Here is a 16,767-nt window from a genome sequence, read left to right as displayed (position 1 = left end):
TTTGTTTACGTTATATTTTGTCTATACGCAAATAATCGCTAACCGCAGCGAAGCGGTTAGCCCTGTTACATATATGCTTTCCCGCGCATCTCATGCACTACTGAAATTACGCAAATATGCGGTTCCCGCAGTCAAAGGGTTAAGACATTCAAAATAAATGTATAGGATACGTCATACGTCAATACAGAATTCAGTATAAAAAAAAACATCAATGTGTATAATACAATATTTACAGTGTAACAAAATTGACAAAACATAAAATATATAAAATAACATTCTTACAAGTAAAATATGAAGCTACTGCAGTTTGTCCTCCAGATATTCATTTATCGAATAATATGCTTTTCTTATGAGTAAATCTTTAACTTTTTTTTTTTAAATTCAGTGGAGAGTGGTATTTCTTTCACAGCTTTTGGCAAATGGTATAAGGTCAGACCCATATATCTGAAGCTATTTTGAAATTTGGATGTTCTGTGTTTAGGAACTCGTTAAGATTCAGCACTTCTTGTATTGTAATAGTGATTGTCTGCATTTACTGGAAATGTATTTATTTCCTCTTTTACATAGAGTAAACATTTATAGATATATAGGCAGTAGAAAGTTAAAATTTGATGTTTAATAAAAATTGGTTTACAAGATTGTTGATAATCCAAATTAAAAATTTTACGGATAATTTTTTTTTGGGTAATGAACACTTTGGCACTATCTACTGAGTTCCCCCATAAAATTACATTATAGCAAATGTGGCTGTAAGCAAGGTATAATAAACGTTTATTAATGCTGATATGGGTATTGTGTTTTTAATTCTAGATATAGCATAAAAAGCTTTATTCAATTTCATGTTCACTGAATTCACTTGCTCTGACCATTTCAGAGACAGTCTTGCTCAGACATTTATGTTATGCTTTGTATTACGAATTTTAAAAAGTAAAATTAAAATAAACGTTTTAATTATTATTATTGTTATTAAGTCTTTATGCTTTAATTACATAATCGTGAAGGTATCGGGGGCCGCTTGGGGTAATTTAGCCTAGGGCCTCAAATACCCTAAATCCCGCACTGAGAACAAGGTGTCAGACAAGGATGTAAACTGTCTCCCCAATTATTTAACATATTATATGAGTAGTATATTAGATAATATGTCCAGCGGTAATCATACATACTATGCTAATAAAAGATTGATGACATCGAAATTGTTAGACAAAAGAACCAAAATGACGATCTAATGACGTTGTGTGAAACCTGGGTAATGACGAAAAGAGATGAAGCCCAACTCAGGACATTCGAGAGAAAAATACTGAGAAAAGTATATTGCCTTACAAGAGGAAGACGGCACATGGAGAATCAGGAGAAACGACGAGGTTAATGAATTGAATGAAGGTTATGATATTGTACAATTTGTGAAAAATGAAAGACTGTCATGGCTGGGACATGTGAAGAGACAATGAAAAAACAACATAGAGAATATTACAATGGAAGCCAATAGGAAGGTGAGAAAAAGGAAGGCCTAGAACAAGATGGTTGGATGATGTAGAAGATGACCTGAAAACCATAAACACAAGACAATGGAAAAGAAGAGCACAAGAGAGATCCGATTGGAAGGACATAGCCAGACAGGCAAAGATTCATCCAGGGCATAGGCGTAACCAGGGGGAGGTTTTGGGGGTTATAACCCCCCCCATTGGGACATACTTTGAGCTCTATATGCTTAACACCATACCCCTCAGAGACCTTCCAGTAGTTGTAACCCCCCTCCCCCTTACGATCATCCTGGTTACGCTTATGATCCAGGGTTATGATGCCAGAAGAAGAAGAAGGTGAGTATATTATAAGAAGAGCGCTTGAAAGATGGAGACAAAATAGCCAAAAAATAAACAATCTATGTTTTGCATATGATATGACACAGCATTTCAAGAAGAGTTAATTGATAACCAATATTTCTACCATAAGATGTACATAAGGTATTATACGCATGAGGTAAAAGAAATGGCCAGATATATAGATCTTTGGAGACAGACATTACACGATATATATTACAATGATCACTACACTCGCTCCGGGGGATCAGGACCGAACAGAGAGGTACACTCATATTTAGAAGAACATTCCTCTACAAAATCAAAATAAACGACAAATACGAGGATAGGATAGCCCATACCAAACTTCTGGTAAGGTTTTACATAGGTTATCCATTCAGAATCCTATGCTAAGCCCAAAATGGACAGACCATCTTCAACATTTCTTAAGAGAACCAATATATTTTGCTAGTTTGCTCAAAATAAAATGCTGAATAGAATGGTATAAAACTGCCGAAACTGTGAGTTACTAATACTGTATTATTTACTTTTTATACTCTTTTAACTTAGCTTGAGTGAATATTTCTAGTAGAAATATGCAAATTATTACCTATTTTTTTGAGAGATTTCATATTGATCCAGAACAGCAGATAGTTCAGCACATAATTTATTTATCGCATCATCAGTTTTTAGGCCTTTATCCTCGTTATTATGTTCCATTTTCAGAATTTTAGAATTTTATTTACATTGTAAAATTGGAAATTAAAATTTTATAAATTAATCACATTCTAGATTCTAGATATAGGCAACCAATATAACGCAAATTTCTTCTGTTTAATAAACTGTCAAAGTTGTGAATTTGTGACTTTTACTACAGTTGTAAATAGTAAGGAAAGTAAAATTTTCCACACAATAAAATTGTGTTTTTTTGGATTTGTTATCGATAAAGAGAATATAAAGAGTAATTTAATTGAATTACAAAAGCTTTACACACACATCATTAAGTGTATTTATTCAAATAAATTATTCCGTTAACATTTTTTATCACTTAAAAACTGCCACGCCTCTGTATTAACGTGTGTAAGTCCCATAATATAGAATATAGCTGACTCCACTACTTGACTCAAATTTTTAATAGGTAATCGTAATCGTAATAGGTTTATAAATAAGTTTCTTGTCTTGTTTCTTAAAACTTAAAATTGTGCTTGGCGTTTGTTTTCTGAGCAAATTTAATTTGGGTGTAGTTTTATAAACAGCTTAAAACGAAGAGATACCTCTACAGTAAGTTTGATTTATATTTCGATATAATTGCTATTATTGAATTGATATTTGATGAACTCTTTTCATAATTTAATTTGTTTAAAATTAGGTCTTTATGATAAAGATCAGTTTGTTCTATCTTTTTTCTGTATTATTTTAAATCTTGTGTTGCTTATTTCTTTTAGTATTAATGTAACCAGTTGTTCTGGAATTGTTAAGCTTTTATTTTTATTAGATACTGATTGTGATTGCTGATTGATAGAGGTAAAGTTGGTAAAGTCTTTGTTAGGTGGATACATTATACCGGTGTTGTATAAAAACCGCTAAAATATCTTTTTGCCAGGATAATCGCTTATTTTAACTTTGATTTTTGAACAGAATACGTTTTTAATATCTTGTGATTTTCAGTTTTTTATGGTAGTTATAAAGTAGGTATGTATTTCAATTTTCGGTAAATGACTACCCTAAAATAAGGGTAGACCTTGAAAATGCCGATTTGTTATGGAAATATAGCTGCTATACTGCCGTGCTTAGGAAAAACGCTGTATCTGCAAAAATCTGAAAAAAATGAAATTTTTACTTTTTTCTAACTCAAATGTACATATTATTATCTATCTTATTTGCTTACTAAAAATGACGTAAGTTAAGCCAAAACACATTAAACATGCCGCGTCTTATGCCGTATCCTGTGTAACAGTGTAAGTGTAAATGTATAGGAATTCTTAAGAGGATCGGTACGTATTTCCGGCTGCAATGCTATTCAAATGGGGATTAATTTTTTTCGAATCCTGAGAAAACATAAGTATTTTTGAAAAATTTAAACGCAGAATGAAAGATTACGTTATTAGCGAGGGCCGAAAGTCCCTGAAAACTTCTATAATGTTTATTTTAATAAGTTACAGGGGTGAAAAACTAAGAGAAAATTTAGTGTTATTTTTAATTTCAAATATATCATTCAAAATAAACTTTTTATTTATTCTAAGGGACTTTCAGCCCTCGGTAATAATTTAGTCTTTCATTCTGCGTTTAAATTTTTCAAAAATATTTATTGGTTTTTTCAGGATTCGAAAAAAATGAACACAATGCCGTGGTAATATTTTCCAAATCTATCTTTGTCTTACAACGCACTCAGCCGAATATAATATTGTCAGCATATATAGGGCTTTTCATCGACTGTCATTTGTTTCGAGCTTCTGTCATATGTTGTATAATTAGTGTGACTAACTAGCCCGAAAAATCCGGGACATGGTCCGAATTACGAAGTCGTGTCCCGGCGTCCCGGATAAGGCTTCCGGGCCATCCGAATTTTCAACGTTTTGGTAAAATTCTATTTTCAAATTTTGAATACGTTACTTTTCTGAGGAATTCACATCAAATTGAATTGGTTGAACGAACTCGACAATTTCTAAAGTGTAATATTCTAATACGACATCCAAAACGCATACATTTTATATGGTGGTATTTATTACGTATATTTTTTGGTATTTACGTGGATTTTAAGAAACAAGCTACAATAGTAAGAAGTAATCCAACATAAAAATGTTTAGCGTATTTCTTTTGGCATGTTTGACAATAATATTTTTATGGGATGAAGCCACCACTGGTTGTAATGATATAGTTATTTTTATATTAACCTAAGGTTATATTTACATGGAAATTCAACATCAGGTGATTTTCTAATTTTTCCTTTTTTGAGAACAATTTCCGGATTGGAAGTCGAAACGTCAAAAACTAAGAAAAATGTAATTATCATTACAACCGGTTTTAGCTGAATCCCATCAAAAATATCATTGTCAACATAAAAATGTTAAATAATAAATAAAATGGTAATATAAAGTTCGATATTTAAAAAATTGGCCCGATTTTCATTAAAAAGTCCCGGATTTTAGGTATTATTTCAGGCTTGTCCCGAATTCTACTGAATTGGAGTTGGTCACACTATGTATAATCTATGTATACTATTAATATACACGGATTATACGACATATGACAGAAGCTCGAAACAAATGACTGTGAATGAAAAGCCCTATTGTCATTCAGACACTGACAATCAGTGACAATTTTAAATATTTGACATTGCATCGGGAATATGTTGAGTTATTGATTAAATATTATTGATGTATAGTGTATTTGATAAATAATTGATTTAAGACGTGAACTTAATAAAAAGTTATTTATTGTGTATTATTTGTGGAAGATCCAAGCAGAGAATACATCAGGATAATATATTCTGTGATCCAAGTATTTTGTTGTTAAAGATGTTCAAAATTGTAAGCGTTCCATAACAATATATTATTAAAAAATCATTTTAACACTTTTCCTCTTTTCTCGATTGAGTATTATAGTCTTTGTTGTACAAATAAATTATTACCTACAATCACTGAATACATAGTTAGTGAAAAATTTATCATATTTATTAACTGAATTAATAATTTGCAATTATAAAAATATCAGTTATCCAAGAACATTCAAAACCCATCTCTTTAAATGAATGATGACATTTTCAAGTAGAATGATATTCTAGTAATGTTTACATATCCATACCAGTGTGAATTTTACTACATGTAATTTGCCGTGTAAAGACAGAAAAAGTAGGGATACACGTAAAATATTTGTGAATTATGTACCCATAGCCTTAAACTAAAATTGATTTTACTCTAACGTGATGTCTCTGCAGATACGGCGTTTTTGCTAAGCACGCCAGTATAGAGATGGAATATTTGGTGACTGTAGACTATATAAGTACCTAATATGAGTGTAAATCTGACATTGAGGCTCTAAATCTCATTTATTCTGTTATTAACTACTCATAATTATCAATTTTCTTAGCCTTCTGCTTTGGCCATATTTGGATTCAACTTGACTTTAATCCACAGCTCATCATTCTCTCTTTGACTTATCCTTATGTGGGGTCGGCTTCCCTAATTGCATTTCTCAACACAATTTTATCTTCCACTCATCCATCGAAGCATTCTCATTTCTGCCACGTGCATTCGTTGCTGCTCTTTCTCACTCCCAACATTCAGTTCCGTACATAATAGCCGGTCTTTTGGCCGTTTTATAGAATTTTCCCTTCAGCTTCATTGGAATTTTTCTGTCACACATAACACACCACTCCCTTCTTACTCTGTAATACTGAACCCAGGTGCTTAAAATTATTGCTTTTCACAATCATTTCACCGTCCAAAGATACCATTTTATTTGTAGTACATACTTATTTCCATCTTTAAATGAACATTCCAAATACTCTTGTCCTACTAAGTTTTAAACCTTTTTCCTCCAGAGCTTTTCTCCACTGTTCCAGTTTTTGTTCTCTTTCACTATTTCCTACTAACACGACATCATCAGCATAAAGCACCATGGAATGTTACCCTGTAGTTTTGCTGTTATCTGGTCCAAAACTAATGAGAAATAAGGACTAAGCATCGAGCTTTGGTGCAATCCTACTTTCACACGAAAGCGCTATAGCGGGATAAGATGGTCAAAAATGCCCCCGCACCGATCAGCCCCGCTACTTATGTTTTCAATAAAGGATATAAAATTATGTCCTCATGCAAATTTTTAGCTTCCCAGAGGTCCTAAAACGTCTTAAATCGAGAAAAGAAGAATTTTTAGGTTTTATTTTTTTGTGAGCGCAATTTTACTTTAAACAATCTGAAAAAATTCAAGAGGATGTATATTTTGAACACAAAACAGCCTGATTTTTTTTAGATTTTTGTAATAAAAAATGAGCATAGGAAAAATTTTTGAAATTTTCAAAAAAATTTTAGGTTATGATAATATAATTTTTCCAACTTTTAAATAGTATTTTTTTGTGTACTTTTTGCCGTTCTTTTGAGTGGCAGAGGCAGAATTTTAATATCTGAGCGGAAAGAACGAAAAAATCGAAAAAACCGTTTTTTGCTGTCTCGAGATGCATCTCGGGACTCGGGAAAATTTTAGGATTTGGGATACTGACTACAACAATTGAAAAAAACTAAAAGTGTGAATTTTGTCATAAAATTTGGTATGTGGGGTTATAATAATATTTGGAACAACTTTTCCAAATAACTTTTTCCGATGTCTCTATCGCGAAGCAAATCGAATCGCATATCGAAAATTCATCCTGTTTGTGGATTCGCAGTAGGCCGCGTTTAAAATTTAAAGTTCAGTTGACTATTTTAAAAATTGTGAAACATCACCCTGTATGACTGTGCAAAATTACAAATCTGTATATATTTTGATAGCCGAAACATATGGGTGTCTTCATATTAAATGCGACACACTGTATCTTATCAATTTGATAATTTATTGCCACTAGCATAGTCGTATTTTTTATAGATTCATCATATACAATCAAAATACTGGCTAATTCACTAATTTTATCATAAAAAGTTCAAATTATTGCATTGAAGTATAATTAATGCTTATTAATATAATATTATTATAATAATTAATATAATATGTTGATATTACATGTTGATATTACATGATATTACAGTGGTAATTACATTGTTGTCAGATTTTCCGTTTTTCTGTAAATCTAATGAACTTTCTTATTTCAAATGGAATACCCTGTATATTTTTTGTATTTCGAAGTCCTTCAAATATACTGATTATTTTTTATGTTATATTCCCTATACCTAAATGCCATAGTTTCGGAGTTATTGCTACATTTATTCAAAAAAAAAAAAATTAAACAAATTATAAAAATCAATTTTTTCCGCCCGTGTAGACATTATTTTACGTTCTTTGGATCATTGGGAACAAAAAGTGTTTTGTAAGTTTTCTCTAAAGTACATCGTTTTCCCGTTATAAACAATTTAAAACAGAAAAAAATCGAATAATGACGATTTTCAAGGTTCAAATACACAAATAAAAGATTATTTTTGAAACTGCGGAGTACCTACCCAAATTCAACCTAAACCCTTGTTTCAGGGGCTCACTATAAAATGTTTTATTTTAAAACATTGCTTTATAATAAATGTCAATGAAGAGCATATGAGAGGACGGGCGCAACGGGAGATGCATTAGCAGGAGCGTCATTTGAAATTTTGATAGGGGGGGGGCAAGCATTATATATACAATACATTTATATGCAAACATAATACAAAATTGATCTATTTTTTGTAAATTTCAGGGTTAGGGGGGGGGGGCAAATGCCCCCCTGCCCCCTATCAAATGACGCCCCTGTGCATTAGCAACTAAAAAACAATATTTTAGAATGAAACCAGCTCAAATTACTTACTGTTAACTCCTAAAATAAGGCTTTAGCTTGAATTTCTGTACTTCGAGTTTCAAAAATAATATTTTTTATGATTTGTGTTTTTTAACTTTGAAAATCGTCATTATTCGATATCTTTTCAGTTTTAAATTATTTAGTTAAATAATTATTATTTAAACGAAAACGATTAACTTTAGAGAAAAATTACGAGAAATTTTTTGTTTCCAATAATCCGAAGAACGCAAAATAACTCCGAAATTATGGCGTTTAGGTATAGGGAATATAACATGGAAAATAATCATTATTTTTTAAGGACTTCAAAACGCAAAAAATATATAGGGTGTTCTATTTGAAATAAGAAAGTTAATTAGATTTTCAGAAAAACGGAAGATCTGACAACAATGCAAGTATTACTATATAATATCGGCCACATTAGAAAACCACCACAATCTATAAAGATTGTGCAAGCCGTTTCCGAGATAATTGGGGGTTTCCATACATAAAACTCACTCTGTATATTATATTATTACACATTAATTGGTTCAATACTTCAATTCAATCAATTTGAACTTTTTATGATAAAATTAGTGAATTAGTCAGTATTTTGATTGTATATTTTGAATCTTTAAAAAATACTACGACTATATTAGTTGCAATAAATTATCAAATTGATAATATACAGCGCCAGCGTGTCGCATTTAAGATGAAGACACCCCTATGTTTCGGCTATCAAAATATATACAGATTTGTAATTTTGCACAGTCATACAGGGTGATGTTTCACAATTTTTCAAATAGTCAACTGAACTTTAAATTTTAAACGGGGCCTACTGCGAATCCACAAACAGGGTGAATTTTCGATATGCAATTCGATTCGCTTCGCGTTAGATATCGAAAAAAGTTATTTAGAAAAGTTGTTCCAAATATTATTATAGCCCCACAGACCAAATTTTATGACAAAATTCACACTTTTAGTTTTTTTTTTTCAGTTGTTGTAGTCAGGATCCTAAATCCTACAATTAGCTGTCCCGAGATGCATCTCGAAACAGCCAAAAACGGTTTTTTCGATTTTTTCGTTCTTTCCGCTCAGATATTAAAAATTCTGCCTCTGCCATTCAAAAGAACGGCAAAAAGTACACAAAAAAAATACTATTTAAAAGTTGGCCAAATCATATTATCATAACCTAAAAATTTTTTGAAAATTTCAAAAATTTTTCCTGGGCTCATTTTTCATTACAAAAATCTGAAAAAAATCAGGTTGTTTTGTATTCAAAAGATACAATCTCCTGAATTTTTTCAGATTTTTTAAAGTAAAATTGCGCTCACAAAAAAATAAAACCTAAAAATTTTCTTTTCTCGATTTAAGACGTTTTAGGACCTCTGGGAAGCTAAAAATTTGCATGAGGGCATAATTTTATATCCTTTATCGAAAACATAAGTAGCGGGGCTGATCGGTAAGGGGGCATTTTTGGCCATCTTATCCCGCTATAACCTTTATCAGTCTATTCCACACCTGTCCTAACACCAGTCGTTACTCCCTCATACATATATCTCATTATCTTTACATAATCACCAGGGACTCATTTCTTATTGAGTGTTCACCAAAGAATCTCTTGAGAAACTCTATCATATGTTTTCTCAAGATCAATAAATACCATATGAGCATTTGTTTCTTTACTTCTTTTTTTTTTCATCAACTGCCTTATAATGAAAATTGCATCTGTTGTTGATCTGCCCTGCATAAAGCCAAATTGATTATTGGATATTTCGGTTTCTTTTCACAGTGGCCCTATTACGTCTATCACTATTACGTCACCTGTTATGTGTCTAGTTAACAGCGAGGTAATTATGAAAAATCATGAAAATTGATTTTTCGCATTTTTGCATAAAATTTGATTTTTGAACATGTTCCACCAGTTCTAAATAAAAATAAACTTCATATTCGGATTCAGCGACCTCGAAAATATAAAAAATGACCAACATTTGCCATTCACCTATCATGGTCGCTTTTTCGAAGCGCTTTTTCTAAGCCTCAAATTAGGGGTGTGCCGTTCGCCTAGGTGGATAGGGATTGTTTGTTTTTATAGGCGAGCGGCGCACCCCTAATTTGAGGCTTAGAAATCGAAAAAGCGACCATGATAGGTGAATGGCAAATTTTAGTCATTATTTATATCTTCGAGGTCGGTGAATTCGAAATGTTATGCAAAAATGCGAAAAATTTATTTTGATGATTTTTCATATTTACCTCGTTGTATCTTTGGTCGCTGTAAATATTTCCTTTTGAAAATTTTGCTGTGTCATCTTTGAAGTACAGTTGAGTCCGCGAATCTTTACCCGTGCGTCATCATTTAAAGTATATACGAAATAAGTCGATGTTAAGTCGGAAATTGAAATTTACTAAACGCAACAGCAAGTCACTTACTGTCACTTGCTGTTGCGTTTAGTAAATTTCAATTTCCGACTTAACATCGACTTATTTCATATGCTTTAAATGATGACGCACGGGTTTCAGTATCTAATGTCAGACGACACAGCAAAATTTAAGGATATCCTTGAATAATTTTGATAACAATGAGATTTGCCCGAGATGTTTAAGCAAATTAAAAGAGTTGTTAATTTTTAAACATTTTGTCGTCAGTTTCATGTTTACTTAAAAAAGTTGTGTGACAAACTTTTTAGTTTATAATTTTAATCAACAAAGCATTAAAACATAAGTCATGAAGAAGTTTTCTGAAAATTTTAAGTCAAAATATGCAGTAAGAATGTAGTAAAAAGTTATGTGACTTAATACATTCCCCCCAAAAAACGCTTTATGTTTTTGATGGTGCTGAAAACGAAAATGAGGTTTATTTTGAATTTTAAATGGGTGAACATCGTCAAAATCGCAATTTTACCCTAAATATGATAAAAATATGAAATCACGTTTTTCTTAAAGTTAAAAATTGCACTATGTTTTTTCCATAAAACATTTTGTTCTTTGTACTGTATATTTTAATATAAACTTTATTAAAAAGCTAAATTTCAAATTTTGCCACTCAACTTTTGTGATTAAACTTTTCAATTCAGGAATCTGCACCTTTTTCTTTAAACAATTCATAACTTTTATTATAATAAGACAGAAAGATTGAAACAAGTCCCATTGTCTTCAAAAAGGTGTGGAATATATACTATAAAAATTTCAGAAAAAAAGTATTAAAATGGTACAGAGTTGTAGCGAGTTCAACGAAAAAGAACGTGATTTTATTTTATTATTTTTAGGGTAAAATTCCGATTTTGACAGAGTGCCCCCACGTAAAATTCAAAATAAACCTAATTTTCGTTTTCACTACCATCAAAAACATAAAATATCACCAAAATTAGCCATTCACCACACCGTGGTCAGTATCTCGAGAAATAAGCGTTTTTGGGTTGAGCCGCTCGTCTATAAAGACATACCTATGTACAGTTCGTCTAATTTACTTACCGTTGCACGTCATTCTCTACGCCAGAGATCTAAGTTGACATAGTTGCCAAAGTATAAAAAATCCTGAATCCATTTTAAATCAAATAGATCACATTGTAAACGTGGATTATACAACAAAACAAATTAATATTTAATGCAAATAAGTGAAAACTTAAGAAATAGAGAACAAGAATTAAGTTAAAATCTTTTAAGATTTGCAGTACAATCGTTTTTGCACTGCATTGTTAAGGCTATGGGTACATAATTCGCAAATATTTTACGTGTATCCCTACTTTTTCTGTCTTTACGCGGCAAATTACGTGTAGTAAAATTCACACTGGTATGGATATGTAAACATTACTAGAATGTCATTCTACTTGAAAATGTCATCATTAATTTAAAGAGATGGCTTTTGAATGTTCTTGGATAACTGTTATTTTTATAATTGCAAATTATTAATTCAGTTAATAAATGTGATAATTTTTTCACTAACTATGTATTCAGTGATTGTAATAATTTATTTGTACAACAAAAAATAATATTCAATCGAGAAAAGAGGAAAAGTGTTAAAGTGATTTTTTAATAATATATTGTTCTTATGGAAGGCTTACAATTTTGAACATCTTTAACAACAAAATACTTGGATCACAGAATATATTATCCTGATGTATTCTCTGCTTGGATCTTCCACAAATAATACACAATAAATAACTTTTTATTAAGTTCACGTCTTAAATCAATTATTTATCAAATACACTATATATCAATAATATTTAATCAATAACTCAAAACATTCCCGATGCAATGTCAAATATTTAAAATTGTCACTGATTGTCAGTGTCTGACTGACAATATATGCTGACAATATTATATTCGGCTGAGTGTGTTGTAAGACAAAGATAGATTTGGAAAATATTACCACGGCATTGTGTTCATTTTTTTCGAATCCTGAAAAAATCAATAAATATTTTTGAAAAATTTAAACTCAGAATGAAAGACTAAATTATTACCGAGGGCCGAAAGTCCCTTAGAATAAATAAAAAGTTTATTTTGAATGAGATATTTGAAATTAAAAATCATACTAAATTTTCTCTTAGTTTTTCACCCCTGTAACTTATTAAAATAAACATTATAGAAGTTCTCAGGGACTTTCGGCCCTCGCTAATGACGTAATCTTTCATTCTGCGTTTAAATTTTTGAAAAATATTTATTAGTTTTCTCAAGATTCGAAAAAAATGAATCCCCATTTGAATAGCATTGCAGCCGAAAATACGTACCGATCCTCTTAATACAATTTTTAAAAAACGGCTCCGAACTCTTGGCATGAAGCCGGTAGGTTTCTTTGTATATGTCTACAATAACAACTAAAAAAGTTGTCAGATACCTCGATTATTCCTAGTCGTGATAAAATTAGGTGAAATTTATATTTTTATAGGATATTTTTATAGTAAAGTAAATAATAAAAACAGTAAATATAATAAAAAAGATACTTATAATAAAGAATATAAACAAATATGAAGTGTCATCACCGCAACTCTCAAAAAAATGTTACCAATTTATTCTAAAATGTCACCTTCGTTCGATTACAGTTACAGTGTGTTCCGAACAAAATGCGCTTCATAAAAACGCTTTATAATCCATTTATACAAATTAAATGAAACATAGTATTGTGTATTTCTTTAGGTTAACATTAATAGAAATCTTTAAATATTATTTCTACGCGTGTATATAATAAAATATGTCTAGTGGCTGTAATTCCAGTGTGCTTGGCAAAATGATTCTAGAAAAGAACACACCTACCGCCTAAATATTTCGTGTTGGTATCATGCGACGTTACATGCTATGACGCGGATGACGTGCAACGGTTAGTAAATTAGACGAAGTATACGTATAACTTTTTTCTATTGTACGTAAAATATTTGTTATCACCCAACCCTTTGCGTCCACTGCTGGACTAGGCCTCCCTCATTTTTGTCAATTGTGCTCTATTTTGGGCACTTTGCATCCAATTTCTAGACATTTTCTTGAGATCGTCATTCCAACGAGTAGGTGGTCTTCCTCTACTTCTTTTGTCTAATCTCGGCATCCACTCAAGTAATCTCTTCGACAACCTTTCATCACTGATTCGGGTGACGTATCCGGCCCAGTTCCATTTCAGGGTGGCAATTCGGGAAATTACATCGGTAAGTAAGTAAGTAAGTAACTAAGTAAGTAAGGTATGCTTTATTGTCAAAAAATTTTACCAATTTGTGGACAAAGCTTATACAAAATAAAAAAATACAATAAAAAACAAAAAATAATAAAAAACTACAAACAAAACAAAAACAGAAACAGATACCAAGTAAATGGCGTGAGTTATACTACTTAATATTTATAGTTATTAAGTACACATTAAAAATTTAAAAATTTTGTAAACAATATGTATACAACGTCAGAGCAAAAAGAAGGCGAACGAGGAAAAGGAAAAGGGAAAGTAAATCAAAAGTTCTATGCCGCTGCAAATATGTACAAAAGTACTCGAAAGTAATAATCCTGCAAGTCAATTTGCTGACTTCAAATCGTTTATAAAAAAGTCATTCACTGTATAAAAAGCTCTCTCTAGCAAATAAGCTTTTAAGGCCTTGCGAAAAGCGGGAAATGCTGCAATAGATTTGATGTTAGATGGCAGGTGATTGTGCATTTTTCTCGAATTGTATAGTATAGAGCACTTAACCAGCTCAGACCGTGGGGTTGACAGATAAAGATTATACTCCACGTTTCTAAGGGGATAGTTGTGAGTGGGTCTCTCTGGACCTTCTGATGCATGTTTGCGCATTAAACAAACGCATTCAAAAACAAACAAAGAAGGAAGAGTTAATATTTCAAATTTTTTAAAGAATTCTTGGCAATGAACTCTGCTATTGAGTCTCAGGGAGTAACGAAGAGCTCTCTTTTGTAGTTTAAAAATACGCTCAAATTGAGTCGCACAACACGTACCCCAGAATGGAAGGGGCGTACCGAAGATGAGACTCAAAAAGGGCATAATAAACGGTCCTAGATGTTGACAAATTCATTTCCGTAGCAACTGATCTTAACGCAAAACAAGCAGAATTTTTTGTGTAAGGCATCAATGTGCAAGTTCCATTTTAGAGACTTATCCACAATAAGCCCTAAGAACTTCACCGATTCAACTACCTCTAGACTGTTGTTATTAAGTACTAAAGGTTGCATCATACTGTTGTAAGGTAGGACTTTGGTTTTAGAAACGTTAAATAACAAGAGATTCGAATCGCACCACGATTTAATGGTGTGTAGGTCTGTAGATATGGTATTGCGAAGATCCATAATATCCGTGTTACTCCAAGTAATACTAGTATCATCTGCAAAGAGACATATTTTACCTTTAATGTAGCGGTAACGGTACCGGTAACTCCTGTTCTTCTTTTTAAGTCTTCATTTCTAACTCGGTCACGAAGCGATATAGTCAGCATTGATCTTTCCATTTTCCTCTGGGCTATTTGCAGCATTTTAGAAGTGGTAGCTGTCAATGTCAAAGTTTCGGCACCATAAGTCATCACAGGCAACACACATTGGTCTAATTTTTTACGTTTTAAAGAAATTGGTATATCGCTTTTAAAGATGTCTGAGTTTTCCATAGGCTGCCCATGCTAGGTTTATTCTTCTTCGTAGTGCGCATGTTTGGTTGTCTCTTGTAATCTTTATTTCGTGTCTAAGGTATCCAAGGTAAGTAAACGTGAAACTAACGAAATCTGAAGACAAAATGTTTAAAAATAAACAACTCCTCTTCTAATTTGTTTAAGCATTTTGGACAAATCACATTGTTATCTAAATACTTCAAAGATGACACAGTAAAATTTTCAAAAGGAAATATTTACAACGACCAAAGATACAGCGAGGTAAATTTGAAAAATCATTAAAATTTATTTTTTGCATTTTTGCACAAAATTTAAATTTTGAACATGTTCCACCAATTTTATATAAAAATAAATTTCATATTCGGATTCAGCGACGTCGAATACATAAAGAATGACTAAAATTGGTCATTCACTTTATCAAAAGTTGATCTTCGTGGTCGGTATATATAACGTAGTTTTAGGGGTTGCTGCCGCTCGCCTATTAATTCTATATCTTGAGAATCCTTGTTTTTGTTTTTTCTCTACTAATAGTGTTTTTTCCAGAAAAAAAAAATGAATCCATTTTTAAATCTTGGTATGTTTGAACAAATAATGTTTCAACACGCAGCTGCACAAATTCAACAAGCAGTGGAACAAGGCTTCAATGCACATTTCACAGCTACTGACGATGACGATAGTACTATTGATTTTGAGCCGATGGTACCACAAAAAAAGGATTATGAACCGAAGATGACCGATTTGGAACTATTAGAAAAAACGGTGTCTATGATGAAGTCAGACAAGGATTTTTTATTGATTTTGCAAAATATTTTGAAGGTCTGTGACGATCCTGAAAAATTTAAACCGTAAGCATTTTTAATTACATATCTTTATAGTAGGGGTGGAAAATATGCTAAATTTTCAGTTACTCGAGCGTTATGGGGACCTATATTGGGTTGTGAAGTATAGGTCCTAAAACCAAAAAAACGTAGTAAAGTGGGGACTTTCCACTTTTTAATTTAATTTTCCATTTCTAATGTCCACTTTACATCAACAATAAATTGAACAAGAAATTAACAAAGTTATTCAAGGCCAAATTTGACGAGTACAAAATGTATGGTTTGTAAAAGAAAATGAAGGAATTTGATGAAATAGAACAATTGGATATGTTTTATTTTGTCAATTTTCTTTTTATTCACGGCAAAATTGGATGTAGAATTGTGTTTTGTATAAGCCAAATTTGACCTTGAATAACTTTGTCAATTTCTTGTTCAATTTATTGTTGATGTAAAGTGCACTTAACAATCTTTTTTGCGATTATAGCGCCATCTATCCATAATTCGAAAAAAATGGGGGCTCTTATTTAATCTTTTGAAGTAACCCCCCACCCCACCTCCGTGGGGAGTCGTGTTTGATGTCATTCGATATATTTTTCAAAAATTTTGAATACGTA

The 16,767-nt window shown here is 31.7% G+C and overlaps 2 protein-coding genes across 6 annotated transcripts in view; one reads left to right on the top strand and one right to left on the bottom strand.

Moving 5' to 3' along the window:
• Positions 1–2,596, bottom strand: part of LOC114335451 (transmembrane protein 94) — a 63,300-nt gene extending 60,704 nt beyond the window's left edge. For all 4 annotated transcript variants that reach the window (XM_050654044.1, XM_050654047.1, XM_028285690.2 and 1 more), the window contains exon 1: positions 2,407–2,596. In XM_050654044.1, coding sequence (XP_050510001.1) covers positions 2,407–2,516 — 110 coding nt within the window. In that variant the 5' untranslated portion in view covers positions 2,517–2,596. The remainder of the gene's footprint in view (positions 1–2,406) is intronic.
• A 278-nt stretch (positions 2,597–2,874) lies between these two features.
• The window catches only part of LOC114335452 (ephrin type-A receptor 4a-like), a 50,216-nt gene continuing 36,323 nt past the window's right edge, over positions 2,875–16,767 (top strand). Inside the window, exons 1-2 of one of the 2 annotated variants that reach the window (XM_050654175.1) lie at positions 2,875–2,934; positions 15,879–16,180. In XM_050654175.1, the coding sequence (XP_050510132.1) occupies positions 15,888–16,180 (293 nt within the window). In that variant the 5' untranslated portion in view covers positions 2,875–2,934; positions 15,879–15,887. Of the gene's footprint in view, positions 3,078–15,878; positions 16,181–16,767 lie in introns of both variants that reach the window. The other variant, XM_050654168.1, reaches the window with a different exon arrangement.

This window comes from Diabrotica virgifera, chromosome 1 (genome assembly GCF_917563875.1).
Source record: "Diabrotica virgifera virgifera chromosome 1, PGI_DIABVI_V3a".
NCBI lineage: Eukaryota > Metazoa > Arthropoda > Insecta > Coleoptera > Chrysomelidae > Diabrotica > Diabrotica virgifera.
Note: the sequence above shows the minus strand (reverse complement) of the source record. Positions and strands in the feature narration are given on the sequence as shown.